Genomic DNA, 14,526 nt, shown 5'->3' with positions numbered 1-14,526 from the left:
GACCGTAGAACTCCACCGACAATAGAACCCCAATATTTTAAATTTAAAAAAATTTCTTTGTATGCGGCATTAGAACTCCAAAGACATAAGATGATAAGAACTCCTTTTAATAAACCAGTGTTGCGGACGTTTACTTCCTGAAACATACATTTTTAACGTATCTATTCATATTTTAGACCTTGTTCAATTGTTCGCCCCAGTGTCTTGCAAGAATACACACCCAAATCGGATCAATACGAGAACGTGAAAATGGCTGCAACTGGCCTTCGAAAACTTCTGAATTTTTCGGCGAATACCATTTTGGTTCGAAATAGAATTCAAGTCAGAAATATTGTTACTACTGAGACTGGATCAATCCTTGAAGCACCTCAAAAAAAAGGAATACTGGGATTTGCTGGAGTGGCAGTTGCAGTTACCACAGGAATAACCATTGGTTCACTTATCAGTAAAGATGTGGCCAGCTTTCTGGAAGAAAATGACCTTTTTGTTCCATCTGATGATGACGATGATTAACAAAATTCAATATGTTCAATGCCCTTGATTGTTAGCAAAAAAAACTTACACAAATAGTATTAACTCACACAAGTTTGTTTAGTACATTTCACATTTTTATCAGTTACATGTTTGTTGCAATAATATTATTGTAATTAAAAGCAAAACCTATACACTTAAGCAAAAGCACGCTATGCTTACAAAATCAAACAGGGAGTTTCCAGGTTGACCAGCCATGGAAGCACTTAGTGAAGCATTTAGTCTCTTTGAATTTCAGGGTTAGAAACAACTGTCGCGGTCGTTGAGATTGCTGGACTCGTAAATGTTGCATGTACACCTAAAACAATAATCTCGGTAACGGTAAGTAACAAATTGGATTGAATTACAATGTTTGTTGAGTATATTACTTGTACTGCTTTGTAAGTAAGTTTGACCTCCACTTCAGAACTTCTTGAACCAAGCCAGAGGAATACTTGATCACCATTATCTAACAGCATGTTATCTTCATCTGCTAGATCATCCTATAGATTGAATTTAAAGTTTATACATTATTCCTTTAAAAAAAATCATTTAAAATACCTGACAAAAGTCTGAGCACTTTTCTGAGACAGCAAAATAGCCTCGTTCGTTGGAACATCGAAAAAGTCTGGCGTAGTCAAGAAAATCGGCTTGTGTGTCGTACGGTTTGCGCTCTCCCAAACCAACCCAGAAGAAATTATCGGGTTCCTCACCTTCATTTAGCACCTGCAGACTAAATCTTTCCTAAAGGAAAATTTTTTTGTATTATTAGCCGATTAAAAATAATGTAGGGCACTTGTGTGCAAAATTTTCAACTAGCTAGCATGCGTATCATTCCATTAATATTTTGACCAGTTAACCACGATGGCCGATTTAATCCATGCAGTCGAGAATCATTGTTGCTGTGAAGCGTTGGCGGTCCTAAAAAGTTCTATAACCTAATAACAAGCCACGCGACACGATTCAAGCGGGGTGGAAGTATTTTTGTCTTTACACTCGTCTGGGATTGAATGGTGAGATGACGGTGGCTGTCAGATCGAGATTTCCCCTAAGTATCAAGCGTAAGTCGACCCATCACGATTTGGTCCCCTGCATTTTTCTAAAGCTCGTCCAAATTAATCACAAGGTTCTTTCACTCAATAATACACAAAGAGCGACTCCTTTTGTTCCGACTTGGAAAACTGATAACGGTAATTTTGAATTCTTCTTACCCCATCATACATCTCCCGTGCTATCTCTTCCGTAATCCGAGCCTCTTCCGGATCAGCTCTATTTCCAACCCAAACGTAGACAATTCCACTGCGATCCTCTTTATCAAAAGGCACTTTCAAAATATAGCTATAAAATATTTAAAAAGAAAAAAATATATAAAGCAATTAACAAATATGATTGCGTAATACCAAAAACACGAATTTAAAAGTGACGAATCCGCTTGAATTTGTATGCATCTAGTGCAAAGTGTAGAACCAGAGCTACGGATCTGGAAAAACTCTGTAGGAACAGTCCAGTCGTCTCCTTTGACTGGTTTTCGTTTGCCTCGATGAATAACAAATTTGCGATGAAAATGAGCCAAAAACTTTAAGTTCTCCTGCTTGTTGTCTCGTTCGTACCACCTAACAAAATAATAATTTTGAGACCAGTAATTCGACTAAAGTCATGGTTTAAATACCTCTAGCTTGGTACCAAAGAGAGATTCAAACTTTTTCTGCAAACTGAACGTAAACGTGAGCCATCCCATATCAGAAGCGTCCCTTCCCTGCCAAAAATAAACGACACACTGAAAGTCATCCTGAGGATCGTCGTCTTCATTTTTCGCATCTGGATCCGCATCGGTTGCAGGAATCTAATATCGACAGAGAAAGACATAGCAATCCCCACTGTAGAAATGCCCAATGTCTTCCTCTGGTAATCGAACAAACTTCTTATTTTCCAAGACAAATGCTTCCATGGCCTAAAAAAAACAATAAAATGATTTTAAAATACTATGAGTTTACAACATTATTTATGTAACGGTACCTCAAGGTCTTCATTCCAATCGTCTGATAGTTGTTGTGCCTCAGTTGCTGACATAGGCGGTTGCCGCGGGGTAAATAAGGCCGAAATATCTACCTGAAATTTTGAAATTCTGAAGCGAAGCCTGTAAGCAGAATGAACATTTATTTGGATGACAATCATTTTCAAAAAGATTGTATAGCGACAAAAAGCAATACCTCAAATCAAGAGGGACAGTGTAAGCCGTAAGGACCTAAATAGGGAGATTCAAGGGTAGCAGCCATTTGGTTAGCAAACAAAGGACCTTGTTGACTTTCTTGAAAGAACAATACTTTTCATTAAGACTGTCATGCAGATTTAGGAACCTGAAGGTTAGAACCTGTAAATAAAAAAATAAAAAAATAAATAAATAAGTAAACGAATTATCAAACAGTTTTAAGTATATACTCACGCAATATTTTTCTCGCCAAAATCATCATCTCGTCCAAGGAAACGCCATCACACATCGCGAACAGCCAAAAATCTGAAGGGTAAAACTCCGTGCTGTATTCAGAGCAGGGTAGTAGAAGCCGGTTGGGTAGTCGAATGATTCTGGCCGCCTAAATGATGTTCATGTAGGCCGCATCTTCTCGGTCATTACCTAAATGGTTAAATCAAGAAACAAAATGTAAAGAAAATTTAAATTCAGTGACATGGCAATGAAGTTACACAGGTAACACCAATCAGCTTTCCTAAGCAATCCAGAAGATGGAAAGAGTCAAGTTCGATCACAAAACGAATGATCCGCGTTGAACATCCGCGTGTGGTCATTGCCTTATTTTGGAGGGATAACCAGATGCCCCACATTTGGTCTTATAGGCAACATCTAAATAAGAAACCAAACAATCGTTAAAATTGCTATTAGTATGACAACTTCTCTAAATTCAATGTAAACACAACTTACAATGATGATAGCATGATCACAATATTTAACCTCTTTTTTTGTTGTTGACAAATAGGGAGATTCAAGGGTAGCAGCCAACGGGTTAGCAAACAAGGAATCTTGTTGACTGTAAGTCCTTTTTCTTGAAAGGACATAGCTTCTCATAAAGTCAGTCATGCCAATTTAGAAACCTGTAAATAAAACAAAATTCATATTAGACTGCAATTAATGAAGTGATTCGAAGTAACACTACAAGTGAACTTACACATGAAACCACCAATCAGTTATACGTATCCAAGATTCTCTAGAAGATGGAATGAGAGATTGGTCCATGCTGGGGTCGGTGATCTAGCAAGTTCAATAGAAACAGCTGATAATTAAGATTAATCCTAATAAAGCATGAGAAGAATATATGTTTTAGCATGAAATAAAGGAAAACAGAAACGCACAAGTAATACTTTTTGTTAGCGACTCGCACGCAAGGAGGGCCTGATTTCGGAATTATTATTTCAGACACAGAGTTTAAAGTAAAATAGATTATCAGTAGATAATCTACATAAACAAGTTAATTGTTTGGTACCTGGGAATAAATCCCGTCGTGGGTAACTACAGGTGTGTCCAGCGGACGGAAGGGACCACTGTTTAAAGTGGCCTAACTCGTTATCAATTGACTAGGTCGGGTGAATGTGAATCCTTTCAGAACACACCAAAAAATACTCACAATAGGATTTTGCCTTTTCTCTGAAGAATTGTCCCAATTTGACAAGGATTTCCCTTGCCAGACAGTTTGTTAATTACCATTTTTAGATAAGATTCGTGACTTCACATTAAGAATATTATAGAATTTCTTCATATTATAGAAATAGAAACCACAACCATACGATGAGTAAAATCGACACTACAGAAATGATCCTGTGAAGTATGATGTAAAATCGACACGACACGACGACTTTTTTCCATTTTTGTTTTGACGAGAAGACTATCGAGGTTGCCAAATTGGTTAAGGAGAAGTGTATTCGTGAAATTCCGTTTGCCCGTTTGCAGCCAGAATTGGTTATTCATTTTTCATTATTCGCTATTTATAATTATCCACTCATAGAAACTACTAACGAGAAATAAATGACAAAAATAAATTCATTCAGCAAAAAAGTGAAATTCAAAATGTTTAATTTTGCTTTTTAAATAAATGTCGCTTATCATCGATTCATCGATAGTGGCATTGTCTACTGTGGCATTGTCTACTATGCCCCTATTTGTACCTCTGGTTTTTTTTCAATACGTCTTCAGTCCACAAACAATTTTCACGCTTCGCCTGCTACAGGTAGGCTAGCACAGTCTCTTTCATGGCAGCTACCGCACACAGCACCATGTCTGACGAAGAAATTTCAGCAGTGTCTAGAGAAGGTAATCATCGATTTCAATCTGGTCTTATTTATTCATTACTTTATAAAAAAAATCAAAATGGATGTTCGTGCATTTCTCCTTTCAATTTAAGTGCCATATGTTGCTCAACGAAGTACCTCGAACACGGCAACAGTAATCGACATTGGAGGAAGTAGTGGAAATACGAGTTGCAAGATGTGTCACGTAATAAGCTTGTCACACATATTCTTGACCGCACGCGAATAATTATTTTTCATTTTCTATCATATTGTTCACAGAATGGCTGCATTAAATCGCATTTTTCGTGCTTTGGAGTCTTCTGTGCAATTGTGTGTTTCCCTTTGGGTCTCCTTTGTCTGTTTTGTACAAAAGAATACCGGTATAATCCGAACAGAAAATTTGTTTTTCCCACTCAACTAATCTAACAAAAAAAATATCAGGTGTACCAGCTGCGGGGCTTGTGTTTGAGACAGCGAGTGGGCGACACGTCAGCCCTTCCATTGTGGCCATTTTTAATTTTAAGTTGCTTTAATGAGTTTCGTTACCACTCAGGCACTCACCAGTTCATATGTTTAGTGAGTCGTTCCTCTCCTTACCGGTTTAAATAATATGTCAGTCCCTGTCTCCCCTACGTTCTCTTTTTAAATTTCTATCTAAATATTTTTAGTTTTTTGTGCCCTATTTCGTGCTATATTTCGTTACCACCATCAACTCTTATTGTTTTCAAAATCCTGTTTCGTAAGAAATACATTTTGTAATTACGGTTAATCGAGTTCAATATGTGTTAATAGAAACTTGTTAATCAATAGATAATTAATTAATTATTTAAAAAATTAATTCAACCCACTGTTTGATAGATGTTTCCTATTTGAAATTGCTGGACAATCAAAATCGAACACTGAAATCACTTTTGACACAGTGAAGCAATTCGACACTGTGGCCTATATTTTACTTACTTTTCTGTTTAAAAATATTTATGTTTCTTGAATTTCGTATAGAGGTTTAGACCGGTTTAGACAACGAACTTGCGCAAAATACGAACAAAGATTTTATGTAAGTTACTTCAGCATGTTTTACTTCTGCAAGTATTATTTTTAATGTGTACAGTGTACAATCTCATTTAGTCAATTATCAGGATTGCCCGACTATTTAAAGACAATCACGTTAATCCACAGATGTAGAAGTATTTCATTAGAAAAATATTTTGATGTCTAGTTAATTCCAAGTAGGCCTACTGTATATTACAGGTTACAGCACGACTCCACAATGTGAACACCGTTGTTCCTGTAATCCGAAAAGACATAGTAGACCTAGCGGGAAGAATAAGATGGCAAGAATTATCCCTGGACAAGTGAAGTAATACTTCATTACCCCCACCTAGTTATCAAGTAATAAAAAAGAACAAAAAAAATTAGAAGGTAATCACTAATTACAACACAGAATGGAAATATCTCAAGAATATATGCTAAGATTGGACATCAAGACGAATTTGAATATATTAGCTTGTCTTACTCGACACGCAGGACATCCACCTACGTTGATGACTCGAGCTTCTCCGATGATCGGAACTGAATGGTAAAATAAAAAAATATAAATAACAAAAAAATTAATATGCTAGAATTCCATATGATAATGTGTTAACCATTAACGAAAGGCTGTGACATGGCTCAGAAGAGTAGAATGCTCACTCAGCTGCCAAGAAATCGATAGAGGATAGACAATTAAATGAATAGACGAATACATGTATCTCAACCGAAATCACTACGTTACGAAAATAGATGACAGACGACAGAGCGTCCACTTGACGTCTACGGTTCACACAATCGAATGAGATGCGATGGGAAATGTACTTGGTATATTAGATGACTAGGATCAACGTTGGCCATTCGAAGCCTTCCATCTTTCCAAGAACAAAGGATTGAAATATTCCTTGGAGTATTCGTGTTTTGGCAAGAAAACAGAAAAGTAGCGTTTTGAACAACAACCCAAGTTTTATCGACATAATTGCGACACAGTTTCTAGAACGAACAATGTTTTTTCTTTTGTCAAGAAGGATACAAGCTCTAGCATTACGTAAGTTTTTCCCTCTAAAATGCAAAATAAACCGTGTCGATGTCCGTCCGTGTCGAAACGAAAGATTAAACACATCCGTTGAGGTTATTCGAACTTCCTTTCAAACGAGAGATTTCCTATTGCGTGTTCGCCTAAAGAAGCAAACGGTAAGATTGTTCAAAAATAAAAATCAGTTTACAACCGACAGTGAACTTCGAATCCTCCGCATGAAACCTCGATACCATTAACGTAGCTTATCAGTGATTTTACTTACGAGGATGGCCAATCACTTTTTCATCGTCTGGATGACAGCTGCTCTCTTCCTAGTCATAGTCACTTCAGAAAATCCCGGAATATCGATCCTAGGCGAGCTATCATCCTTGACTGAAGGGCAAGGTAATCTAAAAAAATTCCGTAAGATTAGTGTTTTAAGTGATCAAATAAACTTGTGTTAATTTATCGAGTACAGATGTGGACGAAAAAAGTATCGACACTTGGCTTCATGGCGAAAATGACGAAATGACTTATGAACCAGTTAGCCAAGCGGGTATGATAAAGTATACTATATAATTAAAATGGTGCAGCTATTTCCTGAATATTGCTTTTCTCTCAGACCCAGAATCGGACAGCGATTCGTCTGAAGATATCTCGAAAGTTTTTGGGCCGGTCACCCAGCGAGGTATGAACTGTTTTAATATTAAACAGAACCACCTTGTGATTAACTATCTAATAATACATTTCAATAAAACTCATCCCTTAGACGATTCAGAAACAACAACTGTCGAAAATTCTGAAGCAGAGGAAATAGATAAACTCTTCTACCAATTTAGTAAAATAAAGACAATAATACAGTGAAAATTACCAAGTAAAAATTGCTTTGATTAGGAATGTTACATTTTCGAATGAAGACTGTAAACGAGAGCACGGTATACCTCGAATGGACGATTATGAACGCCACCAATGGTTTGGATTCAAATCGACTTCTCAACATATCAACAATAAACAAGTAAGATAAATAGTCTCGATTTTTTTTTTCGGATTGTAGCATTGTTAATAGAAATGTTGCGCATAGAATAAGCAGCAGCCATTAAGTTCTATAATATTTACCGCAGATTCAAAACCGAGTTGCTTGCTATGAACCAAAGAGTTTCTATGAGTAAGGAAATCTGTCACAAGTACTCAGACTTGCTAGGAAAATGCAATTTCACCATTGCTGTAAAATCTTGTTCCAATTACCAATTTCGTCTTGGTGGTGAACGAAATACAGAAATTGTGACCACTGGTAAGAAACACGTTCAAAAACAATACACGTGGAAGAAATAACGTTTTCGATAACATTTATATAATTTAGTTGGTGTCGACCCTTCAAGCTTGCGTGAAGACCTTTCGGAAATGAGCAATTCACCAATTAAACTGCGTTGGAAAATCACTTGCGACAGCGATTTTATGGTACCAGTTTTCGTGACACTTGCCGACATGAAGACATCAGCACCGTAAACAACCAAATAAAAACAAACGCGTTCCAAACAATTGTCGCTCACTTGTTTTACCATAGGAAGTATGAAAAACTGAATGCGACATGTGAAAATAGAACATGCGTGACAACAACGGAAAAATTACGCACCACTCCTTGTTCCAAGTATTCTTTAAAGATAGACGGAAGCGACCTCCGGATAATAAATACTCCTCCAAGTAAGTATTCATCTTAACACAATTAATAATTCTAAGGAAGCTACAGTAATCGCTAGCAAATTCATTGTGTGTTAAAAATAAAAATGAATCTTATGTTGCAATAGCTACAAAGAATTTGAGTGCGGAAGCAATTCCATGGAAAAATCAATACTTATTGCGCTGGTCTATCACTCCCGTTAATTGCCAAAATGATCCCGTCTTGCTCATGGCAAAGACAAACTCGCTCGAGAAACCGTAAGTCCAGCATCAAATTATTAAATAAACCTAAGAGAAATTCATTAAAATTTTCGGAAACATTTTTTTTTTAAATGTTCGTTGGTAAGCATTAACCTGCCCTTCAATTGGCAGGTCATATAATAAACTCGTGTTGAACGCTTCCCCAAATGACTATTGTCATAAAGGATTTTGTGAGTACGCGTACGAAGTAGAGCCTTGCGTAACACACTGGATAAAATCAAGCAATCCGAACTCCTCTCCTCTGAAATTACTGCGACCAAGTGAATTTTTTTTTCTCTATAAAAGTGTAGTTCTACAGGAAATTTTGACAAATAACGCCCATTGTCTATTTGTAGGAGTGTTGGATTTCGCAAGCGCATACACCGGTGACTTGGACGATCCAGTCAGTTTGTCTTGGAAATCAGGGTGCCTTTTTGACGAGACAACCTTTTCGATAGCATTAACGGACGGAGCAACTCAGCAGTAAATAGATAACACACTAAATATAAAGCTTGAAATTTGCGAATTAATTACGTGTGCCTCTAAATCATCGGACATTAATTTAGGAGGAATCTCAGCAATGTTGACGCCCAGTGTGATGACGATTCTCAGCAGTGTAGCGTCAATTTATCTAGAGACCGCAACGAGTTACTTCCATGCAATAGATATGACGTGGAGATAGACGGAAGTAACGAGATAACAACTTTCGAAACACCACCACGTAAATATTCAAAGAAACTGATAAGCCTTCTAAATTCAGATTTACTTCAAGCGTAATTATTTTTATTTTCCATTTTAGCGCCCACAGCCTTCTTACGTCCATTAGCATCTACCTACACTACGAATGGAACACTCGTCATCTCCGTAGCTTTTGAGGGAATACAACGAAGCTGCGGTGAATGGAAGAATTCGATCGAATTGCAATTTTTAGATCTACCATCAAAGGCCAAGCTTTTACCGTGTACCAACAACGAAAATGGTATTCGAAAAAACTGTACCGTGGTCATTCCAATAGACCCACCAGATATTATATGCAATCCGGTACACAACATCGGAATTCGACCGGTGTATTGGAGATCGGACGCGAACGCCAGTTTGTACCGAGGCAGTTGGTTAAACACAACGTTCACACCTATTAAACCTGAATCGTGGGGTGATGAAGAAAGGTTAACTGACCTTGTTGTAAGGGCTAACGCAAGTCACCAACTTATGACGTTAGAATGGAGAAATCCTCTTTGTTTTCGAGGATCGGCAACTTATCCAACAAACTTGACAATCGTCTCGTCTGGCACTAAAGAACCGCTGGAATACCACTTGACAATTGCTTCTCAGTGCGCAAGGTCGAACAGTGACCTGTCGAAAAGTTCAATTACCATTCACGACGGGGAAATAACATGTTCTGACGGAAAGAAACAGCCCGATAAAATAATCAAACCCTTCCTATTGACACCATGCACTAATTACTCCGTTACGGGGAAACCACTGAAAATTGGCGATCCGGAACCCCTTAGCGAAAATTCAGCAACGAGCACTTTCATTACCGAGTTCATTCATCTGCGTAAGTGTAGACACTGGTTTGCAATGTTACAAGTCACTAACAAAAATTATCTTCAATTTCAGAACTAGAAAGCTTGTCACCCGATAATATACAAGTGTCTGCATCTCATTCGATAGGCAAAAAATGGGAATTGAAACTTGGCGTACAAAAGAAATACTGTCCGTGTGACGATCGCATAATATCGGCTGCGTTCAACGTACCTAACGCTAAAATTAAACAGCAGAGTATTTCGTGTAACAAGAGCATCAGTTGCCAAGGCAAAGTCGAATTCAATCATTTAAACTTGTGTCGACCTCTTGCCGTTAATGTCGGGTTAAAATATTCAAAAACGTACACGGACCAGATATTTTGGTTCAACAAAACCCTTCCTCCGTTAGTGGAAGAAAATGGAAACAAGAGTAAGACTTCCACGGATAGTCTGAAAATAAAAGAAATCGGTCGACACATGTTGCAACTACAATGGAAAGATCCTATTTGTCTGAACGGAGTCGTATCTTCTTGGAATATGGAATTTCGCCAAGCGAATGGAAGTCTATTTCGGACCTTGAACATTCCGTACAACTGTTCTGATACGAACGGACGCAACGAACTCTCAAGAGGTCACAAAGTTTACTTAGAAGGAGGTCAAGTTGTGTGTGAGACGAATCGGAAAAATTACGATATCGATCTTTTTCCATGCACTAATTACTCCGTTATTGTAACGCCGGTTGTCGAGGGGCTATCACCTGTACAGCTGGTGGAGTTTTCACAATCAGACAACTTCACTTCGCTCTTCAATCCTTCCAGTAACAAAACTTTAAATATTTTCGTAACACAATAAGAAGTGACAAATTATGTTTCTTAACAATAGACTTGGCAGACGTAAAAATTGTTGATGTTACATCAAACAATTTCGAATTCTATTGGACCATACCATCGCGCTGTTCAAATTCATTCGAAATAAATGTGGAAGTAAATGGAACCATTTTATCCATCAAGTATGTTTCTACTTCTAGACACTAAATTAATAGTTTACCATTGGTGTTTGTAAATGGATTAAAAGGCCGTGTCTGTTGATAGGCCCTCAAACGACACTTCAGGATCTAATACTACGGTTTGTGACGAAGTCGTATGTCGAATGACTAGGAGTATCAGCCCAAGCAAAATGATGTTGGCACCTTGTTCCGATTACACCGTTCGTGTTGGATCAACCGATCTCAAGTTAACTACACTCCCAGGTATTGTGACTTTTTAAAAGCTTATTTCGAGGAATTCGCCGTATTGGGAAAATGGGTAATTATATTTCGAATAAACGCTAATTATATTGTAGGGGATAATGAGTTGAAGATCTCCCCAGAAAAGATTTCTGTAACGACAGCTATTACTACCAACAATAACCTGGATATTGCGATGACATTTAATACGTTTGATAAGCGCTGTTCCGCACGGCTAGTTGCGATTGAATTTCAGCTTCCGGACGTCAATCCTCCCATTCAACATGTTCTACTTTGCGGACTTACGACTAGCAATAGAGATCCGTCATCAACAGTTTGTTCAACACAAATCGCAATTAATAGAATGGACAAGTGCGAGGCGCTGCAGTTCAATTTCCATCCGAAATACGAAGACGTTTCTTTCGCCGATAAAGTAAGCTGGGCTAGTATGAAGCTAAATCCCCTCTTAAGAAGCGAAAAAGAAATGACGGTACCTGAAGTCAAAGTGATCGACAGCAATAAGCAGCAAACGGTACTGATGAACTGGAATGACCCGGAGTGTTTGCTGGTTAATTCTTTGTCATGGGAAGTTCGAATCAACAGCACCGCCGATGACATGTACCTCATCCGATTTCCGTCTGAATGCTCCTTCGCTGATAAAGAGACGACATCTTTTGAACGTAGTGTCAAGCTAGAAAACGGACACTTGTTACAATGCAATAACTCGTACAACACCTTTAAAAGTGAGAAAGATTTTACCTTTTTGTCGTGTTCGAGTTATTTGGTGGCGGTAATTCCGGTCCATGGCAACTTGGGATCGGTTGAAGCTTATGCCCAATCGAAATATCTTCACATTCCACTCGGTAATTTTTACGTTGACTTAAAATGATTTACAAATTTATGTTAACATTTTTTTACTATTTAATTCATAGTTGTCAACGTACCGAATGTTACAAATGTAACTTCTAACAGTTTCAGCTTGGAATGGTCTTTCCTTCGCGAATGTATAGATTATGTTGATATGGGTCAAGTGTCGACGACAGTAGAATTGGATGGAACTGAAACTGAAATTAAGTAAAACTCATTAAAAAAATGCAGTTTCCGTTTAATTGAAATGAAATTTCTTATGGGCAATATTTTTCGTTCTTTAGTCCGTTAACTCTTACCTTGGAATGTGACGAAATGAAATGCACAAGGCTTTGGACGAGTCCTGACAATCTAACTTCATGCACTGTGTATACGGTCTCAGCTGGCTCCGTCGTTCAAAAAGTTTCAACTCTGCCAGATCAAGCTCGCAATTCATGTCATTCTTACGGGCGTTCTACTTTCCGGGACACCTCAACTTCAGTTACAATAATAATCTGCCTATCGATGTTCGGCTCCATTCTTCTTGGCGTTATCGTAGGAATTGCTTTCGGAATCCGCAAACGGTAAATATTAGTGTTATATACTCATACGAATTTATTTTGTTTGGCCAACACTTGTTATTTTTCATAGTTGCGATCAATCGGAACGTGACGAACGTTACATCCAACGCTTTCGGGATATTTATATATAGTCTTTAAAAATTAGTGCCCATTGATATTGCGCCCAAAAAGCCAGCCCTCATTTGTTACACAATTTAATTTCTGTTTAAAGGAGTATTGAATCCGGAAAGTTAGACCTCAAGAAACAAGAGAAAAAAATCAACGCCCGACCAAAGGCTCTATCCGTATCTGCTGAGTCTCATCTATCGGGCGTGGTCTTCTAAACTGTGAAACCGAAGCTGATTTCCTGATGCTGCATTTGAGCGGAGGAAACCATCATTTTTTAGCATTTATTACATGTTTAGCCTAAATTCTTTAAACATTTAACGTTTACGTTTACTTCTCATTTGTTTGATGCCTTCCAATAAATTATCAAATTATTCGAATTCAAAAAATTTTTAGCTTGGAATTCAACATTAATACGTTGAAGTGCTTCTTACAACTGATTCGTAAAGCTATGTAATACATTAACTTGAAGAATCGTAGTAAGTTTTCTTTATCATAAAATTCTAATTCTTCTTACTTGTGACCTAAAAAGAGGGAAGAAAGAGCTATTACTGTGAACAGTTTGCTGTGCTATTACAGTTGCTCTTAAATTCAAAGAAAGCCTATTATAAATAGTATTCGATTAAAGCTTGAGCGGAAAGGATTGTTATAGGATTTTTAAAAAAGCAATAATAGTACTTAAATTAATGTCGAGCCAGCTTCAACAATTTTCTATGCAATCTGATAAAAATCCAAACTGGTTAAAATATTCACTATGCGAATTGCTTGGGCTCAGTAGGTAACAAGAACTTCCGGGACGCAGTAAACAAGGTAGGTCAACTTATTTTCTCATTTCAAAACAAAAGAACGTGAATTGTAAAAGATTTTACTTTTCACGACAATCTGCTTCACTCAGTCGAATTTCGGCTAACATTTGAAGGGATGATTAAATTATTCATTAGATCAAATCAATGGCAATCATGATAAATAGTATTGGCAATCTTCTGTAGAAGAAAATTCAGTTTTTTTTTTTACACGGCGAATTTTTTGGTTCACTTATCAATAAAAAAAATGCACGACACAACTCCGGTGGGTGGAATCAAAAGAACTCGTAACTAGGAAACCGTGAAAGCATGCGTGCTGAAATGAGGCAAGCGCTGATTCTTTAATGACCCAGTCTCGGTTGTTCAAGTACATATTCAGTCACAAAGTCAGTTTTTTTAGCATTTACTGTTATCCGGCCTTTATGTCTTCCAGAGTTGTTGTTCGTTCGTCCCATTTTCACCCGGATCCCGACTTAACATGTGGCGTACATGTGGCGTAAATGTCCACAGGAAGGAAACATCTCGCACTTGCGATAGCTGAAGAGAATCCCCTTCGTACGATTGAAAGGCGGGTCCTTTACAAAGTTGCCTCAAATAAGCTACTGTACAAGAAAACAAACAAATATTAATCATCGGTTTGACGATAAACTTTGACTACACTATCGGTAGGCGG

General features: G+C 37.6%; 2 protein-coding genes and 2 long non-coding RNA genes across 9 annotated transcripts; 1 reads left to right on the top strand and 3 right to left on the bottom strand.

The window, feature by feature from the left end:
- Window positions 1–572: 572 nt before the first annotated feature.
- On the bottom strand, window positions 573–2,667 carry LOC124188952 (protein flightless-1-like; the record flags this gene model as incomplete). The annotated part of the gene is given in 8 exon segments (XM_046581890.1): window positions 573–829; window positions 900–1,013; window positions 1,072–1,254; window positions 1,722–1,848; window positions 1,911–2,101; window positions 2,103–2,123; window positions 2,180–2,461; window positions 2,527–2,667. Coding segments are annotated over 8 exon segments (1,191 nt in total), but the record flags the coding sequence as incomplete, so codon positions are not given.
- A 50-nt stretch (window positions 2,668–2,717) lies between these two features.
- Window positions 2,718–3,504, bottom strand: LOC124201632. The gene is made up of 4 exons (XR_006877628.1): window positions 3,446–3,504; window positions 3,211–3,367; window positions 2,954–3,142; window positions 2,718–2,881 (listed from the first exon to the last, which is right to left on the bottom strand). It is a non-coding gene; the product is annotated as an uncharacterized LOC124201632 (long non-coding RNA).
- Window positions 3,505–3,694: 190 nt separating this feature from the next.
- On the bottom strand, window positions 3,695–6,651 carry LOC124201565. Of its 5 annotated transcripts, XR_006877603.1 has the most exons (6): window positions 6,450–6,651; window positions 6,320–6,375; window positions 4,223–6,184; window positions 4,005–4,117; window positions 3,883–3,913; window positions 3,701–3,772 (listed from the first exon to the last, which is right to left on the bottom strand). It is a non-coding gene; the product is annotated as an uncharacterized LOC124201565 (long non-coding RNA). The 5 variants fall into 5 exon arrangements; XR_006877600.1 differs by having other exon boundaries at window positions 4,005–6,184; XR_006877601.1 differs by having other exon boundaries at window positions 3,752–3,813; window positions 4,005–6,184.
- A 349-nt stretch (window positions 6,652–7,000) lies between these two features.
- LOC124201434 lies at window positions 7,001–13,439 on the top strand. 2 transcript variants are annotated; one of them, XM_046597757.1, is made up of 20 exons: window positions 7,001–7,255; window positions 7,329–7,406; window positions 7,473–7,538; window positions 7,620–7,688; window positions 7,745–7,865; window positions 7,972–8,141; window positions 8,211–8,352; window positions 8,415–8,551; window positions 8,656–8,785; window positions 8,900–9,048; window positions 9,124–9,250; window positions 9,334–9,488; window positions 9,567–10,325; window positions 10,388–11,110; window positions 11,176–11,302; window positions 11,385–11,542; window positions 11,635–12,381; window positions 12,451–12,592; window positions 12,670–12,948; window positions 13,016–13,439. In XM_046597757.1, exons 1-20 carry the CDS (start codon window positions 7,138–7,140, stop codon window positions 13,074–13,076), a joined length of 4,458 nt encoding a protein of 1,485 aa, XP_046453713.1. In that variant the 5' UTR covers window positions 7,001–7,137; the 3' UTR covers window positions 13,077–13,439. The 2 variants fall into 2 exon arrangements, with proteins under 2 accessions (XP_046453713.1, XP_046453712.1); XM_046597756.1 differs by having other exon boundaries at window positions 7,003–7,255; window positions 13,157–13,439.
- Window positions 13,440–14,526: the final 1,087 nt, after the last annotated feature.

Source organism: Daphnia pulex, chromosome 2 (genome assembly GCF_021134715.1).
Source record: "Daphnia pulex isolate KAP4 chromosome 2, ASM2113471v1".
NCBI lineage: Eukaryota > Metazoa > Arthropoda > Branchiopoda > Diplostraca > Daphniidae > Daphnia > Daphnia pulex.
The sequence above is the reverse complement of the archived record's forward strand: the minus strand, read 5'-3'. Positions and strand labels throughout refer to the sequence as shown.

Excerpts from the sequence above, each read along its gene's own strand:
- LOC124201434 (XM_046597756.1), top strand. The coding sequence starts at position 7,138 with ATGGCCAATCACTTTTTCATCGTCTGGATGACAGCTGCTCTCTTCCTA. Across the intron at positions 8,142-8,210 it reads TACAGAAATTGTGACCACTG|TTGGTGTCGACCCTTCAAGC; the intron begins GTAAGAAACACG and ends TATATAATTTAG. Across the intron at positions 12,382-12,450 it reads ATATCTTCACATTCCACTCG|TTGTCAACGTACCGAATGTT; the intron begins GTAATTTTTACG and ends TTTAATTCATAG.